The following is a 20,270-nucleotide window of genomic DNA, read 5'->3' on the forward strand; positions in this document are numbered from 1 at the left end:
AGCCAGAATATGATAAAGGGTACTGGAGGCACTGGGCCAGAATTCAGGAGACTTGGGCTTTTTCACTCACTACACATTGTCCTGGATCTCATTCAACCTCTCTTTTTCTTCCTCTGTAAAACAAGGTTGTTACAGGCAAGAATATACAATGGAGAAAAGACAGCTTCTTCAATAAGTGGTGCTGGGAAAACTGGACAGCTACAAATAAAAGAATGAAATTAGAATACTCCGTAACACCTTGCACAAAAACTCGAAATAGATTGAAGACCTAGATGTAAGACTGGATACTATAAAACTCTTAGAGGAAAACATAGGCAGAACACACTTTGACATAAATCCCTGCAATATCTTTTTGTATCTACCTCCTAGAGTAATGAAGATAAAGACAAAAATAAACAAATGGTACCTAATCAAACTTAAAAGTTTCTGCACAGCAAAGGAAACCATACACAAAACAAAAGACAACACATAGAATGGGAGAAAATAATTTGCAAACAATGCAACTGACAAGGGATTAATCTCCAAAATATACAAACAGCTCATGCAGCTCAATATCAAAACAACAAACAACCCCAATCCAAAAATGGGCAGAAGACCTAAATAGACATTTCTTCAACAAAGACATACAGATGGCCCAAAAAACACATGAAAAGATGCTCAACATCACTAATTATTAGAGAAATGCAAATCAAAACTACAGTGAGGTATCACCTCATGCCAGTCAGAATGGCCATGATCAAAAAATCTATAAACAATAAATGCTGGAGAGGGTGTGGAGAAAAGGGAACCCTCTTGCACTATTGGTGGGAATGTAAATTGATACAGCCACTATGGAGAACAGTATGGAGGTTCCTTAAAAAACTAAAAATAGAACTACCATATGACCCAGCAATCCCACTACTGGGCATATACCCAGAGAAAACCCTAATTCAAACAGACACATGAACCCCAGTGTTCACTGCAGCACTATTTACAATAGCCAGGTCCTGGAACAACCTAAATGTCCATCAACAGACGAATGGATAAAGAAGATGTGGTATATATATACGATGGAATATTACTCAGCCATAAAAAAGGAACGAAATTGGGTCGTTTGTAGAGACATGGTTGGACCTAGAGACTGTCATACAGAGTGAAGTAAGTCAGAAAGAGAAAAACAAATATTAATGCATATATGTGGAATCTAGAAAAATGGTACAAACTGGTTTGCAAGGCAGAAATAGAGACACAGATGTAGAGAGCAAACATATGGGCACCAAGGGGGGAAAGGGCAGGTGGGGACAATTGGGAGATTGGGATTGACATATATACACTAATATGTATAAAATAGATAACTAATGAGAACCTGCTGTATAGCACAGGGAACTCCACTTCACTGTACATTAGAAACTAACACAACACTGTAAAACAACTATGCTCCAATTTAAAAAAAAAAAGATTAGGTACATATATACAATGGAATATTACTAAGCCATGAAAAAGAACGAAATAATGCCACATGGATGGACCTAGAGATTATCATACTAAGTGAAGTAAGTCAGACAGAGAAAGACAAATATCATGATATCACATGTGAAATCTAAAAAAGTGATACAAATGAACTTATTTATGAAACAGAAACAGACTCACAGTCTTTGAAAACAAACTTATGGTTACCAAAGGGGAAAGGTTGGGGGGAGGGATAAATTAGGAGCTTGGGAGTAACATATACACACTACTATATATAAAATAGATAGTCAACAAGGACCCACAGGGAACTGTACTCAATATTCTGTAATAACCTATATGGGAAAAGAATCTGAAAAAGAATGGATATATGTGTATGTATAACTGAATCACTTTGCTGGACACCTGAAACTAACACAACATTGTAAATCAATTATACTCCAATATAAAACAAAAATTAAATTAAAAAAACAAAAAACAAACAAAAAAGATGGAAGAGCTAATTCCAAGCCAAGCACAAAAATAAGCAGAGAGATCACTGCCCGTGCATTTATTAGCTAATTTAAATAACTTGTGATGGAGAAGATGCATGAATTTGTGTTGTATTAAATTAGAGGATTAAGCAGGAAGCATGGTTACTGATTTGGGTTTTGTTAATTGTGGTAATGCTGTGAGTTTGGGGTTTTAGAGACAAGGTAACTCTCTTAATGCTCAGTTCCACTTCTTTGTATCCAATAAAAATAAGGGATCTTTGTGCAGAACTGAGCACCCAAATAGGGATGGGGCTTAGTTGGGGCTTAGCTCTAAGCTAAGATTGCTGAGCAACTGAATTGATCGCACCCTACACTGAACTCTGCACTATCCTCTTTCAGTCCTGGATGCTTCTCTTCAGCTTAAACTGGCCTGTTTGGAAAAGTTGATTCACAGGGCTCAGCAGATGATCAGCAAAGACTCTCTGTGAGAACCTATAAAATAGACACATGAAGACTGGACTCTGTTAGTGCTATCACTCAACCAACATAGATCAAATGAAGAAACCATTTGATGATTTAAAACTGGTACAAACTAATGCAAGCATCTCAACTGAATAATTTTCTTTTTTTAAAAAAATAAATTTATTTATTTATTTATTTAATTTTGGCTGCATTGGGTCTTTGCTGTGTGCAGGCTTTCTCTAGTTGCGGTGAGCAGGGGCTACTCTTTGCTGCGGTGTGCGGGCTTCTCATTGTGGTGGCTTCTCTTGTTGTGGAGCATGGGCTCTAGGCACGTGGGCTTCAGTAGTTGTGGCGCACGGGCTCAGTAGTTGTGGCTCGTGGGCTGTAGAGTGCAGGCTCAGTAGTTGTGGTGCACAAGCTTAGTTGCTCCGTGGCATGTGGGCTCTTCCCGGACCAGGGCTCGAACCCGTGTCCCCTGCATTGGCAGGCAGATTCTTAACCACTGTGCCACCAGGGAAGTCCTTTAATAATTTTCTTGCACTTACTATTAATATATGTCAGGCACTGTAAGTACATAGGCAATATCCTTGAGTTCAATTCTTGGAACAATCATGTAAAATAAGATTTGTTTTCGGGTGTTGTAGAATCAGATATTCCTCTCCTCTGACTTTTTTCCTTTTTTCATAGCATTTAATGAAGGACATGGAGACACATGTCCTTCAGTTTTGGAAAATTTTTCTTATATTAATTCTTTGATAATTTCCTCACTTCTATTCCATCTCTATCCTCCCTTTTTTTTATTATTATTTTTTTAATTTTTGAATTTTAGTTTATTTTTTTATACAGCAGGTTCTTATTAGTCATCAATTTTATACACATCAGTGTATGCATGTCAATCCCATCCATCCTCCCTTTCTGAAATCTTATTATTTTGATGTTGTGCCTGCTGGCTTGATCCTCTAATTTCCTTATCTTTTATCTCATTTTGTCTTTGTCCTCATTTTCTTGAGAGATTTCTTCACATTATTTTCACAATCTTATGTTTGAATTTTCACTTTTGCTACTCTAAAAATTTCTAAATTCTCCTTATATTCTCCTTATATGCTTTTTATATACCTTTAATAAGAAGCTAGCTCATGGATATAGTCTCTTATTTCTCTAAAGAGACTAATTATATATACTTTATGAGGAGTTCTTTCATTTCTTTCATGGTCTCTATTCCTTGGAGTTCCTTTTGTTCTGTTCATTTTGTTATTTTGTTCTTGGTGTGATAGGTTTTCTCAAATGTCCAGAAATCCTACGCTATCTATGTATATTTAAGATGAGGCACCAATGATCTGACTGGATGTGCCATGGGTGGCAGGTGTTGAGACATGGCTTTATATAAGGTGAGCAGGAAGAGGTCTCTTACGTAGTTTTTTCCTCTTGAGGCTAAGCTGGCCCCCTGCCTTTGTGGAGCTCAGTCGGGGAGGGGGATATCACACTATTTACTGTGTGTATTTTCATCACTTAATCACTGGTGAGACAATTAATCCTTTTGCCCTGATCAACTATGCCTGATTACAAGGTATCAGAGAGAAGACCTCCAGGCTATGGTTGGGATGTAGGAAAATTTCTAAAGATCCAACTGCTTCTCTTACACACTTTCAACCAACTCCCATTTTCCCTTACCCTCACCTCTGCCTTCAGATGTACCTGGAAATCTCTGCTATAGACAGTTTTTAGCTTTCTCTGACATGCTACTAAGTCAATTGTAAGTTTGGGTATCTACTTTTTTTTAGAAAATAAAAACTTAATTTTTTCAGATTTATAAGATAGTTCCCATTACATATAACATTATGGTCAAGGACTCTACAGCCACAAATGCCCGCAGTCACATAAATATATCCAATCAATGCCTTTTCCTGCTAAATGAGGCATCTGAAGTCCAGAGGGTCATGTTTTGAGTAGAAGTCATCCTTAATGGGATGGCTCCCATCAGTGCATTAGGAACTAGCCAAGTAACCTTGCTTGCTAGAGCTGTCTGACTCAGAGGAGAGGAACGGACAGATGGCCTGCTGATCAGAGGTGGGACAGAACTAGACTTTCTCTCGTGGTTTAAGATATTTCAAAATCTCAGAATTCAGATTTGGTTTCTACAGCGTATTTGGGGAGTTCCAACTTTTGGATGAAAAAGGAAAACAATTTAGTGGTAAGAAATAGAAGACTGCTTAAGAGGGGTCCTAACTGCCCCCTTCCTGCAGGAGTGAGGAGAGGATGGCCCCGAGCTCACCGGCCCTTGGCTTAGACCATCGTTCTCCCAGGAAGAGGGAGAGCGTGGCTCCGCCCCTCGACTCCTCTCCCCCATGGTTCAGTGGCACTGACACCCATTCAAGGTAGTGAACATCTAGAAGTTCCATATGCTGCAGCTGGAGTTTGCCAATCAGATTCTGCTTGGAGCTTTAATGTGAACAAGTTTGTGTAAACTGCAAACAAGCCGTGGCACAAGTCTCCTGGGGCACTAGCTTTGCTCCCCCAACTTGCAGAGCAGAAGACAGGAATACCCCAAACCAAATAAAAGCCCAAATAGGCATCTAAATCTGGAGCAGACATTCATTCTCCTGGACACCACCAGCTGCCCCAGGTGATGCTAAGGCACAGTCAGTTTTACATTAGAAAGTAAAGCCACCTCTTAAACCCAGGACATAGCTGGCTATCTACTTCTATCTTCCAAAAGTGTATTGACCCCATCCCTTTGTGTTGTCTCCTGTCCTCTTCTCTGTCTTTGTGGGTTTGTGCCACTTTGAGCTGTTTTTTTTGCTTCTTCTGGCTGTTTAATGGAGTTTGGGGAACAGAAGCAAATGTATATATCCGATCCATCCATATGTCTTACTTGAACTCTGGTAACTTCTCCTTTTCGCTTAATAATAGGTAATGAGGTCAAGGACAATCCTAAAGGCTGGCTTGGTAGGTGGAGCCACCTCCATTGCCCCCTATTCTTTGATATGCACAACTGATGAATTAGTAGTACATGGTTCTTCCAAGGAAACTTTAACTCATCTCCACCTCCAAGAGACTGCTACTTCTACCTCCCTCTAAGGAAATTCTGTACTTCTGCTGTTGGAAATTTTTACATCTCAGAAATACAGGTCTACCTCATTCTTAAAAGGGCAGTACTATAATAAATTAATAAATTAACCAGTTCCTCCATCAATGGACATTTAGATTATTTTCAGGAATTGCTATTATAACAAGATGGCAATGAGCATTCTTTATAGTCATCTAGGATTACATCTGGTGGTATATCTGTGGGTTAAATTATTAAAGGTAGAATTACTCGGTCAGATAGTCTGTGGATTTTAAGTTTCTCACTGATTTTAATACTTTCTATTCTAACTTCATACAGATGATTATAACCAAAGAAATGCGCTGGAAATCTGGGTAAAGAAAAACCACACAAAATTTCACAATTTACAACCTCAGTGTTACCTAACACTGACATTACCTGAATGTCAAAATGAGGATCAGCCTGCATTCTTACAGGAAAATGGGAATGTTTTTGACAATTTCCTCTTCTCAGTGTGTACCCTGAGAGCTTCTGTTTCACACATCATTACTATTGTCATATTTACTGGGATATCATCATCATTCTTGCCAGAAAGAAAACTGCATTATCCAAATTTCCTTTACAACGAATGATAAGGTACTAGAGCCTCGGGGAGTTGACAGTGACACTTAAAAATGTTTATCTGTAGTTTTTAATCTATAGGATTTTGTGCCCCTGAATGGGCCAAAATTTATAGCATTTTCATGACAGTTCAAAGTATATCAAATTTTCTTTTCTGATGGTCACATTTGATTTGATTAGTGATGCTTATAATTGTTACACAGGGCTCCAGGGTATTTATGAAAAGCCTAATCCTGAAACACATCTTTATCTGTTGAGGACAATTTTTTCAGGTTGTGAAATCAAAGATGGATGAGGAAAGTTGGTTTTAGAAATAACTGAACCTCCAATAAATAGGAAATAAAGTATATTTCCAAGGGAGATATTGTAAGATGCTTAAATATAAATTAACTTTTCTTCACATGAAAAATAATACAACTGTATGACATTGTTTTCTGTTGTTCACATGACCCATGGGGGTAGGGTGAAAACTGGTCCTGGACCTGGCAGACAGCTTAGTAGAATGTATAACCAGAAGCTTGCCCAGACGCCAGAATCTCATTTGGCAATTCATCATGAGTCAGAATTAGATGCCAATGAATATAGGGCATTCATAGAAAATACTATGGGTTCTGTCTAAGGGAATGGTTGATGTCATTCTTCATTGTCTACTAGGCATTTTTTAAGCTATAAAAATAGTAAAATATGTATTTTTTATTTGTTGTAGGCTAACTGATTAATGTACAATATTCCTTTAGCAATAACGAGTCATCTTGTTCTTCCTGGACTTGAGTGGGAAGAGACCAATACAACCTTGAGTTGGATGCACCAGCAGGAGCCTTTTTTAAGACTACATGCCACGGGACTTTCCTGGTGGTGCAGTGGTTAAGAATCCGCTTGCCAATGCAGGGGACAGGGGTTCGAGCCCTGGTCCGGGAAGATCTCACATGCTGCGGAGCAATTAAGCCCGTGCGCCACAACTACTGAGCCTGCGCTCTAGAGCCCGTGAGCCACAACTGCTGAGCCTGAGTGCCACAACTACTGAAGCCTGCGCACCTAGAGCCTGTGCTCCACAACAAGAGAAGCCACCACAATGAGAAGCCCGCACACCACAATGAAGAATAGCCCCCGCTAGCCGCAAGTAGAGAAAGCCCGCGCGCAGCAACGAAGACCCAACGCAGCCAAAAAAAAAAAAAAAAGTACAGGCCAGCATTCAAATTGATCATGGCTATGCAGGTATAACTACACAACTATAACAATGACAACTGTTAAGAACATAGCAACCTAAAAATATCTTGGGACATTATGTTTGGTAAAATACTGCATTAGCCTCTGTTATCATTATAACCATCAAAATATACTTAACACAAGAACAAGTTACTTTAAAAAATATTAATAGTTGAGGGGTTAGTGTATCAGATCCTCTTGGCTCACCCGTCTCCCAGCTGTTGGCCTTTGACGGGCCCCAGCTGAGGTGGCAACCAGCTGCATGGAAGCACAACTCCTTGGCCTGAACCTCATGCATGCTCTTGCTGTGTGCCTCTTACCCTGACAATGGATTTTCTTGTTGCCAATGAGACATGAGACACAGTGGGACCTGCCCACACATAAATAACCCAGGACAATGGGGGATGCTACCCATCTAAGGGGAGACTTTTTACACAATCCTGGGAGATAGGAGCCGGTAGATAATCTCCTCTCTTCCTGCCTCTGGACAAACTGCTCCAAGAGACAGTAGTTCAAACAGCTTTTAAAAGATCTTCTTTTGAGAGCAGGCAATCAGTTGCTCTTGACACCAAGCAGTGGTCAGTTAGGAAAAATGGTCAGCCTGGTAATGCACCACCTCATACTTGATTCTCCTCCTTCCCTGCCTCCTTCCTCTTTTCTATCACTCCTGCTTCCCTGACATTGTATTTCCTTATAAAGTATTAGATTTTGCCTCAGCTTTATTTTCTAGAGAACCTAGGATACAATAAGTCAGAGTGATGGAAGAATCTGTCTATGGAAGATTTTTTTTATTTTCAGTGTCACTGATAGTTTTATTTCTACAATAAACTTTGTAAGAATCATAAATCTTTCTCTCATTTACAATTTTAACTATTTCATTTGTCCTTCCATCAAACATGCTGGCCATCTAGAAAATTGATAATCTGCAGGTTGACAAGAGACGTGGAATTCACTAAATCATGCTAAGCCTCAAGCTTCAGGGCACATGCAACTCCTATTTGCTCTGCAAAAGGCCAGAGGATCCAAGATGTTAGGACCCCAAATCACTTTTCCTTAGGCTTTGTGCCTCTGGGCTAGTTTTAGGTATTTGATCTTTTCTCTTTTGAAAGTATTTGATCTTTTTCTCTTCTGAACTCAGGACATTTAACACTGACCACCACGTCAGCCATGGGTCAAGTTTTAGCAGACTTAGAGGTATTAGAGAGCAGAAAAGTAAAATACAGAACTGAAATATATAGAAACACACTTTAAATCAATGGATACATTAAACATTTACAGGGATTATATATGACTTTTAAAATCAAAAGAAAACAAATGCTATTTTAAAAAAATAAACGAAAGAGATTATAACTGACTCTTACCAGGTCCCAGTTCCCAGTGGCCCAGTGACAGCAAGGGTGCCCACTGCAGGGTGCAATGGATGTGGGCCTTTTCGTCCAGTCACACAGGCCTCCTGGACAAATCACTCCTCTCTTCTGAACTCCGCCTCCACATGACCTGGAACACTGGTCCACAACAGGGACAAAGTCAGGTAAAAATCACATGGTGTCATTTTCAGAGATAAAGGGTAGGGACGTGTCTTTTTTCACTGTATCTTCAGTGCCTGACACTGCACCTGGCAGATGTGAATATTCAGTAGATGCTGAATAAATGTTTACTTTATTTAGAAAAAATACTTGACAGTTCATCTCTAGTTCCACACCCTGTATGTCAACCCATTGCCCCCTAATTATTTAGTAAGAGGGTTCTTTTTTCCTTTTTCAGTTTGGAAATAAAAAAATGAATGTTTCAAGTAAGTCTGGAACAAGGATTTTTTTTTTTACTATGACATATTATTAAGTTACAAAGATATACATGTATATAGTATAAAATACAACCTATCTTTAGGGCAGAAATTCCCATGATTACTGAATATTTCAGGTGGGGATTAAAAAATCAGTTTGGTAATCACTGGTTCAGCATTACTTGAGACAAGGCCTAGCTTATTGCAGTACATCACAAAGTTGGTAGCAACAATTAGGCCCAGCTGTATTAACTCCAAATCTAGGTAGCTTCGTCTAACCACTGAAACATGTTCCTAGTGTCTGTCTGAATTCACAATCATCTGTATTTAGATGTTTTTCATCAAAGTATGCTAGAATAAAGAATTTAGATTGCCAAAACAGCTATTATTAATTTTTAAATAAAGAACTCAAGAAAAGACAGAAAAACTCAATAGAATTATATTTTCTTTAAATGCTTTTACTATTATTTTTGCTGTGTACACTCCTATTAAGACTATGAGTATCTCTATTGGAATCTGGAACATTTGTGCCAGGTTCCTTACAATGACCACTCTGTCATTTCAAATGTCAAAGGTGAAACAAGCCCCAGGACTCAGCCCTTCCACCAGCAGGTGAGCTCCAGACCCGGACCCCACAGGGCCCACTGCCACCTGCAGTGGAACCTTGCCCCACCCACCAGTGGGCCAACAATAGCTCCAAGATCCCCAGGCCAGGCAGCTAGCCATGTTATGAGCTGGCCCTTCCCATCAGCATGCCAGCAGCCACCAGATGAGGCAGCGCCTAGGAATCAACCAGATCAGGAAAAACCCCACCTACCAGAGCTCCTACAGTAGTCGGTCCCATCACAGTAGAAGGGGCCATGCAGCCCACATAGGGGGCACCCCTAGAGCACACAGCTCTAGTGACCAGAGGTGAGTGTGCTGCTGCCCCACTGGACATATCGTACATAAGGCCACTTCTGTAAGACCGGGAAATGTAACCAACCTACCTAACAGATAGAAATACACACAGAGAATTAGGCAAAATTAGGAGTCAGAGGGATATGTTCCAAATGAAGGAACAAAACAAAATCTCAGAAAAAGAACTAAATGAAGTGGAGGTAAGCAATCTACCTCGTAAAGAGTTCAAGGTAAAGATCATAAAAATGCTCAGCAAACTCAGGAGAAGAATAAACGAATAAGGTGAGAATTTCAACAAAGAGTTAGAAAATATAAAGAAGGACCAGACAGAGATAAAGAATACAATAACTGAGATATAAAGTACATTAGAAAGAATCAACAGTAGACTAGATGATACAGAGGAACATATCAGTGAACTGGAAGAGTAGTGGAAATCACCCAAGCTGAACAGAAAAAAGAAAGAATTTTTAAAAATGAGGATAGTTTAAGAGACCTCTGAGAAATGTAAATCAAAACCACAATGAGGTATCAACTCACACCAGCCAGAAAGGCCATCATCAAAAAATCTACAAACAGTAAATGCTTGAGAGGATGTGGAGAAAAGGGAACTCTCTTGCACTGTTGGTGGGAATGTAAATTGATACAGCCACTATGGCGAACACTATGGAGGTTCCTTAAAAAACTAAAAATAGAACTACCATACGACCCAGCAATCCCACTACTGGGCATATACCCTGAGAAAAACGTAATTCAAAAAGAGTCATGTACCACAATGTTCCTTGCAGCTCTCTTTACAATAGCCAGGATATGGAAGCAATCTAAGTGTCCATTGACAGATGAATGGATAAAGAAGATGTGGCACATATATACAATGGAATATTACTCAGCCATGAAAAGAAATAAAATTGAGTTATTTGTAGTGAGGTGGATGGACCTAGAGTCTGTCATACAGAGTGAAGTAAGTCAGAAAGAGAAAAACAAATACTGTATGCTAACACATATATATGGAATCTAAAAAAAAAAAAATGGTTCTAAAGAACCTAGGGGTAGGACAGGAATAAAGATGAAGATGTAGAGAATGGACTTGAGGACACGGGGAAGGAGAAGGGTAAGCTGGGACGACGTGAGAGAGTGGCATGGACTTATAAATACTACCAAATGTAAAATAGATAGCTAGTGGGAAGCAGCTGCATAGCACAGGGAGATCAGCTCGGTGCTTTGTGACCACCAAGAGGGGTGGGATAGGGAGGTTGGGAGGGAGATGCAAGAGGGAGGAGATATGGGGATATATGTATATGTATAGTTGATTCAATGTGTTATACAGCAGAAACTAACACACCATTGTAAAGCAATTATACTCCAATAAAGATCTTAAATTTAAAAAAAAATTACAGACCAATATCACTGATCAACATAGATGCAAGAATTCCCAACAAAATATTAGAAAAAAATATCTAACGATACATTAAAAGGATCATACACCACGATCAAGTGGGATTTATCCCAGGGATAAAAGGATTGTTTTTGATTCAAAATCAATCAATGTGATACACCACATTAACAAACTGAATAAAAATAATCATGATCACATCAATAGATGCAGAAAAAGCTTTTCACAAAATTCAACACCCATTTATAATAAAAACTCTCAACAAAGTGGGTACAGGGAACATACCTCAACATAATAAAGGCCGTATATGACAAACCTATAGCGAACATCATACTCAACAGTAAAAAGTTGTAACCGTTTCCCCTAAGATCAGGAATAAGACAAGGATGCCCACTCTTGTCACTTTTATTCAACATAGTATTGGAAGTCCTAGACACAACAATCAGACAAGAATATAAGAGGAGTCCATATTGGAAAGGAAGAAGTAAAACTGTCACTGTTTGCAGATGACATGATACTATACATAGAAAATCCTAAAGATGCCACCAAAAAACTACTAGAGCTCATCAATGAATTTGATAAAGTTGCAGGATATAAAATAAATACAGAAATCTGTTGCATTTCTGTAACTAAAAATGAACTAGCAGGAAGAGAAATTAAGGAACAATCCAATTTACAATTATATCAAAAAGAATAAAATACCAAGAAATAAATCTAACCAAGGAGGTAAAAGACTTGTACTTGGAAAACTATAAGACACTGATGAAAGCAACTGAAGATGACACAAACAACTGGAAAGATACACCATGCTCATGGGTTGGAAGAATTAATACAGTTAAAATGACTATATCTACAGATTCAGTGCAATCCCTATCAAAATACCAATGACATTTTTCACAGAACTAGAACAAATAATTCTTAAATTTGTATGGAAACACAAAAGACCTCGAATAGGCAAAGCAATCCTGAGAAAGAAGAAAGGTGGAGGTGTCACATGCCCTGATTTCCACCTATACTACAAGGCTATGGTAATCAAAACAGTATGGTACTGGCACAAAAACAGACACATAGTTCTATGTAACAGGATAGAGAGCCCAGAAATAAAACCATACTTATATGGTCAACTAATCTATGACAAAGGTGGCAAGAATATACAATGGGGACTAGACAGCCTCTTCAATAAAAGGTGTTGGAAAAACTGGACTACTTTTTCACACCATATACAAAAATAAACTCAAAATGGATTAAAGACTTAAATGTAATACCTGAAACTATAAAACTTCTTGAAGAAAACATAGGCTATACATACACTCTTTGACATTGGTTTTAGTAACATATATATATATATATATATATATATATATATATATATATATATATATATATATATATATATATATTTTGGATCTGTCTCTTCAGGCAACAGAAAAAAAAGCAAAAATAAACAAATGGGACTACATCAAACTAAAAAGCTTTTGCACAGTGAAGGAAAATATCAACAAAATGGGAAGGGTGCCTACTGAATGGGAGAAGCTATTTGCAAACAATATATTTGATAAGGGGTTAATATACAAAATATACAAAGAACTCATACAAGTCAACATCAAAAAACATAAAACCTGATTAAAAAATGGGCAGAGGACCCAAATGGAAATTTTTCCAAAGAAGACATACAGATGGTAAACAGCAATATGAAAAGATGCTCAGCATCAATAATCATCAGGAAAATGCAAATCAAAACCACAATGAGTTATCACCTCACAGCTGTCAGAATGGCTAGCATCAAAAAAGACAACAAATAACAAATCTTGGCCAGGATGTGGAGAAAAGGAACCCCTGTGCCCTGTTGGTGGGAATTTAAATTGGGGTAGTCATTATGGAAAACTGTATGGAGGTTCCTCCAAGAATTAAAAATAGAACTGCCATATGATCCAGCAATTTCACTCTTGGGTATTTACTGAAGAAAACAAACACCAATTCAAAGAGATATATGCACCTCAATGTTCACTGCAACATTATTTATAACAGAAGATATGGAAGCAATGTAAGTGTCCATTGATAGATGAATGGGTAAAGAAGACGTGGTGTGTACGTGTACACACACACACACACAATGGAATACTACTCAGCCATAAAAAATAAAATCTTGCCACCTAAGACAACATGGATGGATCTAGAAGTGAAATAAGTCAGACAAAGAAAGACAAATACCGCATGATCTCACTTACATGTGGAATGTAAAAACAAAACAAACAGACAAAACAAAATGAAAACAGACACACAGATACAGAGAACAAATTCTGGTGTTTGCCAGAAGGTAGAGGTGTGGGGTAGGGGGGAAAATAGGTGAAGGGGATTAAGAGGTACAAACCTCCTGATGTATAATAAATACGTCATGGGGATGTAATATACAACATAAGGAATATAATCAATAATATTGAAATAACTTCTTATGGGGACAGACGGTTACTAGAGCTGTGATGGTCATTTCATAATGTATGCAAATGTCAAAGCATCATATAGTACACCTGAAATTTATGTATTATTGTATGTCAACTATATTTAAGTTTAAAAAAGAGTCATCAAGACCTGAATTTAGGGTGGATTATTAAGAACAAATAAAATAAACGACCACCACTACAACAACAACAAAATTAAACCTTTCACACTGCCAAGATACATACCCTGCTAGTATCTTTGCTATGCTTGTTATGGGCTAAATTGTGTTCCCCCCAAATTTGTATTTTGAAGTCCTAACCCCCCAGTACCTCAGAATGTGATGTATTTGGAGGAAGAGTCTTTAAACAGGTAATGAAGGTAAAATTATGTCATTAGGGAGGGCCCTAACCCATTATGACTGGTGTACTTATAGGAAGAGGAGATTAGGACACAGACACACACGGAGGGAAAACGACAGAAGACAAAGGAGAAGACAGCCATCTACAAACCAAGGAGAGAGGCCTCTGAAGAAACCAATCCTGCCAACACCTTGATCTCAGACTTTTAGCCTCTAGAACTGTGAGAAAAAAATATTTTTGTTGTTTAAGCCAAAAGGCAATAACAGAAACAAAAACAGTGGTGAAACAAGACTTAAAGAAAGGAGACTGATAAAGGAAATTCCGGGGATAAGAGGAGGGGAAAAAAATCAGAAGATGCTAAATAGTTCAGTATGTCAAACGGAAGGAATTCTGGTCTAGAAACCAAAATGTAAAATGTAGATGTTTTTATTCTGATTAGTTCTGACAGCCCTAATGGAGAGCACACTTCTACAATGCAATTTTGTTCATCTCCTATTAAAACAGGATTCAGCCTTCCTTCCCCACTACATAAAGCTTTAGAATTAAATTTGTCCATCTTTGGAATAGTGATGTTGATAGGTTTTCTAAGGGTCTGATGAACTGGCTGTAATGCTCACAAAATAAACTCGAGATGACAGGTTGGATTCCTGAAGGGATATAATTCTAAAACATGTCAAGTTTTTGCTCACTAGAATAATTTTCTAAGTTGTATTGTCTCATTTTCCTGAGGTTTCTAGGAGGAAAGTAAATAATTCACCAAGAATCTTTGAAGAATGCTTTTGAGTACTTGAAAAGTACTTTGAAAAATCTTAATTATGACATGGTAACAACAACAAAACAATTATGATTGCCAATATCATACCTATCACGACAGGCACTACATGTGTGATGGTAACCATAGAAAACAGGGAAATTATATACAATTAACATTTTCTGCTCAATAAAAGACCTAATCTATTGCTTTCACAGTATTCCAACATGGATCTTTTCCCACTTATTCACCGTTTTTAACCCTATATGAGGAGGAAAGGAGAGGAATTCCACACTTGGGATCCTGTTGCATACCTACATTGTGCATATAGATCCAGGGCCACCTGGCCAAGTAACCTCCAGGAAAGGGGGGATAAAGAAGGTATAAACTAGTGGTTCTTAAAGTGTGGTCCCCAAAGCAGCAACTTCAGCATCTCTGGGTACTTGTTAGAAATGTGAAACTTCAGGCCCTACCCCAGACCTCTGAACTGGACACTATGGGCGTGGGGTCCAGACATCAGTGTGCTGACAAACCCTCCAGGTGATGCTGAAACATGCTAAAGTTTGCTAAAGTTTGAGAACCAGTGGAGACATTTCTACAGCTGAAATGCATCTTCCATTGCAAGTAGTCTGGGCTGGCTGACATTCACTGCAAGGCCCCAGAACATTCCCACGAAGGCATCCATTAGATAGTATGTACAGACAGAGCAGCATCATGATGGCTCAGGGAAAGCACCCAAAGGTGCCCAGTCCCTAAATAGTCCCTCAACATTCCCAGGGAAATGTTCAACCAACTTCAGCATTTTCTGTCTTTACTACTCCTTCAGAGGGAAGTCTTCCAACTTTGTGGTTTGCTCAGAACAGAGCAATTTAGAAAGGAGGGTGTTGGGAGGCCTTCAGGAAACAGGCTCATGATTGGGCTCCCAGAAGCTACCGAGGAAGCATATAGAATACATCTTTTTCACAACCAGAGAGCATATATGATTGCTCACCTTGGATAACTTGCAAATGCAATTTCTCTGACAAGGCAATCTAAGCGCCTCTGCAAATTCCAGGATTCTGGAAGCTGTCACCAGGCCCAGCAAACATGGAGGCCTAAGTTCAGAGCATGGGAGTAGCAGGTACTTTATGTCCCCCAGAGCTGGACAGGGAAGGAAGCGGAAGAGGGGACAGTGGTGGTTTTTGCCCCAGAAAACACCAGGTATGGGCCCAGGGCCTCAGGAATCAACATGGCTGCTTGACCCAGCAGACAGTAAGAAACTTGAGGGGGCTCAGTCTTCCAGGGTTGAACACTAATTCTGTATCCTACACGTGTGGTTCTCTATCTTCTCTTCCTTGGCATGTGGTAAGTTTCCCCCCAAATACTTATTGACTCACTCTTTCTCCTCAGTTCGCTCTTTGCTTCATGTCCACTGGACTAAATTCTACAGTAGAAAGAGTACAGGCATTAGAGTCAGCCTTAAGCTTGAATTTAATACTCCACCGTTTATTTTCTAGTTGTGTGACCTCATGTACGCTTCTTAACCTCTGAGTCTCAATTTCTTCACCTATAAAACGGAATTAATGAGGCCTACCATCCAGGTTATTGTGATAATTAAAACAAGTATTATAGGTAAATTGTCCAGTGTATGGACACACTCAAAACATGCTGCATTCTTTCTTTCCCTCTTCTTTCCACCATGCATGGGTATAGTTGGGAGTATTTTTTTTTTTTTTTTTTTTTTAGCTATTGAGGCCAATAGGCAAATGAAATCATTATATCTCACCAAGGAAGAGTAACTTGTTTTCATGTACTGAAGTAGGACAAAGACGCAGCAGAGCCTCAGCCCTCACAAAACAGGACAGACACACACACACACCCTTCTTTTTATTTGTGTAAACGAGGATCTGGGTATTTAACTGAGAGGTGGAACTCTGAAATTAAATACTGTGTGTGGAAAGGATCTGACCATTGCCCCCAGCCCCACTGCAGAAGCCTAAGAGGGGCATGTGATGCTCTGTCCTAAATGCCTCTCATCACAGTGGTACACGTACATCTCCCCAGAGGGACCCCAATTCCCCAGTATATCCATTGAGACTAGGTTGTAATAAACCATTGAGCAGTCACAGTTTAAAGCACACAACATAGCCTTCAAGTTGTTGGACCTGCCCAGCCTCCCCACCTGTCACTGAGCAGGACCCTATGGGGCTTTCCCAGAACAGCCTCGCCCCCTCACCCCATCATGTTCGCCACCTGCCTCTTGTCTATAGAAACACTTTAGCCTCCTAGGCCTTCCCCGATCTCCAAAGAGTAAATTTAATCATCGAGGTGAGAAAACTCAAAAAGGAGAACAGTCAAGCGAGACAAAATAATAACAGTTTAGCTATTAAACAAAGTCAAGGACCTTTAGTTCCTCCTCAAGGACTACAGATAATATTCTGAGCCACATCTTTTGAGCTGTTTTGCAGAGACTGAAACACCCACCAGGTGGAAGAAGTTAACTGTATGGTGCCCACAAGCACGTAGACCTCAGACGGTTGGAACCAGAAGGTTTGTGATGCTGATGATGTTGACTCTCCATTACCGCACCACCAACCAATTGGAAGAATGTCCACAAGCTGATCACAACCTCCCTCCCTCACCCTGTCTTTAAAGACCTTTCCCTGAAAGCCTTTGATGAGTTCAGGCCTTTTAAGCACTAGCTGCCCTGGACTCCTTGCTCGGCGCCCTGCAATAAACACTGCACTTTCCTTCACCACAATCTGGTGTCAGTAGATCGGCTTTACTGTGTATGGACAAGTGACCCAAGTGTGGTTCAGTAACACACCCAGTGGAAGGTGGCTGAATGGAGGCCTGGCGCTGGCTTGATACACATGTGGTCTTCCCCAACATCTAGACTCACAAGGTAACACAGAGATTCATGGTTGCCAGGTTGTCCGGATGGGGTACTAGGCGCCGTACCTGGCTCCAAGGCTCCACCTGCCACTCTTCGCAGGGCTCCAGGTTACAGCTCATGCTCAGTGGAGGAGGAGGGCCAGCCAGGAACTGGCAGTGAAATGGCCTCAGGCTCCGGTGGTCCCGGCTGTCCACACACTGAATCTCCCGGATCTGGAAGCCCCCGCTGCAGTTTCTGGAGCACTGTATGGAGAGTGAGAGAAAAGGGGATAACTGAGTCCTTGGCATCAGACCGTCCACGCCCGGATTCCCAGGGATTTCACAAAGCATCACGAAGTTCCAGGCTTCCAGTCACGAAGAGGGGTTAGTAAACTGTCTCCCTCAGAAAGGGAGTCACTTGAGCAGCTCCACAAGAGGGGCCTCCCAATGTCAGAAAATGCAGGTGTGGAAGGGTGAGAACCGGGTGAAAAGTCCAGTTCTGTCACTCACTCATCGTGAGCCCTTGGGCGAGTTGCAGAAACGTTCTGAGCCTCAGCTGTCATATCTGTAAACTGGGACAGTAACTGTTACCTATGGGGCTGTCGCGAAGATTACAGCCGCGGGGGTGGGCTTGGGGTGAGGCTGGCACAGCATCCTCAGTGGGCGGCCGTTCTCTAAGATGCCTGTGTTCATTCGAGGCAAACGGAACCGCTGTTGGGGGAGCTCTCTGCAAAGCTACAGCCAACTGTCCCTCAGAATCCTGCTGAAAACCCCTTTTCTCCCTGAGTCTGAATGCAGGATGAGTTACCTTGTTTCAAGGAAAGGGCCTCTATAAGGAAAATAAGCTGAATAACTGCTCAATGGTTTGATTCAGGGAGTGGGCCAACCCTATCCTTGCCCCTACTGCCAGGCTTCCCCCTACAGCACCATCGCCCACCATCCTTCCTTCTATAGCCTCCATCACCGAGGGTTTTCTCAGCGCGTGCCTGCAGCAAGCCCTTACAGAGGCCCCTCTCACGCCCCCTACCCTGTGCCTGTACCTTACGCAGCGGCCCCTGCACCCTGCTCTCAGTAAAGGGCACTGTTCACCCGCAGGCTGCTGATTTCCTTAAGATCATGATAAACACGGCTGAGCCCGGGTCACCTAAAACCAGAGTCTATGTGGCCTATTCTGGAGGACTTCTTTGGTTCACTCTCTGACCTCTTGGATTCTGGAAGCTTCTCCATCCCCCACCTAGTTAGATTTTACTTAATCATAACTTGAGCTTCCAAGACTTGGTCTACAGTCTGTGTAGAAAGCTAGTGCCATCAGTTTCCCTTCAGCTCATCTTGCCTGTGCATCCTAGTCTCTCAAGGCCAGTCCTGGCCTGTCCTGTCACTGCCCACACTCAGGTGGGGACCCGAAGTAGGTGGCATGGAGCCTGACCCCTGTGCTCCTCAGCCCCTCTCCCCCAGATTCTCCGTGGATTAACAATATGTCCTGTGGTCCTTGTGTCCCGAGTCTTCCTTCCTCCACCCTTCGCATTACTTGCTACTGCCCTTCCTTTAAATTAGCGTAAATGTCACCTTCTCTGTGAGGCCTTCCTTGAATACCTTCTCCAAAGGATACCTATCCCACTTGTTATTTATCTCAGATCCTTCTTTGTTTCCATCAAAAGAACTTGAAATGTGAAACAACTTTTATTTATTCTGTCCATCCTTTCTATTAAACTATCACTGCCCTGAAGTTGGAAGCCTAACTGCCCTGGTCACCATTATGTCTTGAGCATCTAGCATGGGGCCAGGAGCAGCATAGATGTTCCCCACGGCTTGCTGAATGAATATATGAATTCTGAGAAAAGAGCAACTGGGGGCTCCCAGTGGACTAAAGAGATCTGTGGTCACTGTGGTCGCTATAAAGAGCATCCTTCTTCACCCTCTCAATCCTTCCACTGATGATCTCATTACAGTCTTGGCTGAGAAAATGCACCACCACAAAGGTGTGCCCATTGCTGTAAGGTATATGTTCATCTGGCCCCCTCTCTACATGGTAAAATATCATGCTCTCTTTCTGGCTATGGTGGAATAGTCATAACTGTAGGGCTGTGGATGGTGAAAGAAAATTCCTCAAAACCTTTCAGTAGAGGTATATCCCAAAATACTGATCCCCATTCTTCTGTCACCGGGCAGATGGCACAAGTCACCTGACATCAAACCTTGGGCTGTAACATAGAAGATGTGGGCCCATATGACAAGGGGGCAGATGGATGCTCTAATGCTTCCATAAATCAAGTGTGTTTAGCTTCTCAGAAATAAGCAACACTTGCCAGACAGCCCCCGCAAAAGCAAATTCAAAACTTCATTTGCCTGCCATGCTGCAAGAACACAGAGAACAAAGTAACTTCCAATTTAAAATCAGCCACAGAACAGGAGCTTCTGGGTTGGTGAACACATGGAGGTGCTGGGAGAGTGGTGCGCCTGAAGAAGGCATGGGAACTCTGCTCCCATTCCCCGTGTCTTGCCCTATGCATCCCTTTCATCTGGCTGTTCCTGAGTTATATA

At 40.7% G+C, this 20,270-nt stretch overlaps 1 protein-coding gene across 2 annotated transcripts in view; it reads right to left on the reverse strand.

Moving 5' to 3' along the window:
* Positions 1-20,270, reverse strand: part of ADAMTS12 (ADAM metallopeptidase with thrombospondin type 1 motif 12) — a 372,760-nt gene that overhangs the window by 27,178 nt on the left and 325,312 nt on the right. For both annotated transcript variants that reach the window (XM_068535210.1, XM_068535209.1), the window contains 2 exons: positions 17,817-17,993; positions 8,616-8,759 (listed from right to left, as the gene is read on the reverse strand). In XM_068535210.1, coding sequence (XP_068391311.1) covers positions 8,616-8,759; positions 17,817-17,993 — 321 coding nt within the window. The remainder of the gene's footprint in view (positions 1-8,615; positions 8,760-17,816; positions 17,994-20,270) is intronic.

This window comes from Eschrichtius robustus, chromosome 2, assembly GCF_028021215.1.
Source record: "Eschrichtius robustus isolate mEscRob2 chromosome 2, mEscRob2.pri, whole genome shotgun sequence".
Taxonomy (NCBI): domain Eukaryota; kingdom Metazoa; phylum Chordata; class Mammalia; order Artiodactyla; family Eschrichtiidae; genus Eschrichtius; species Eschrichtius robustus.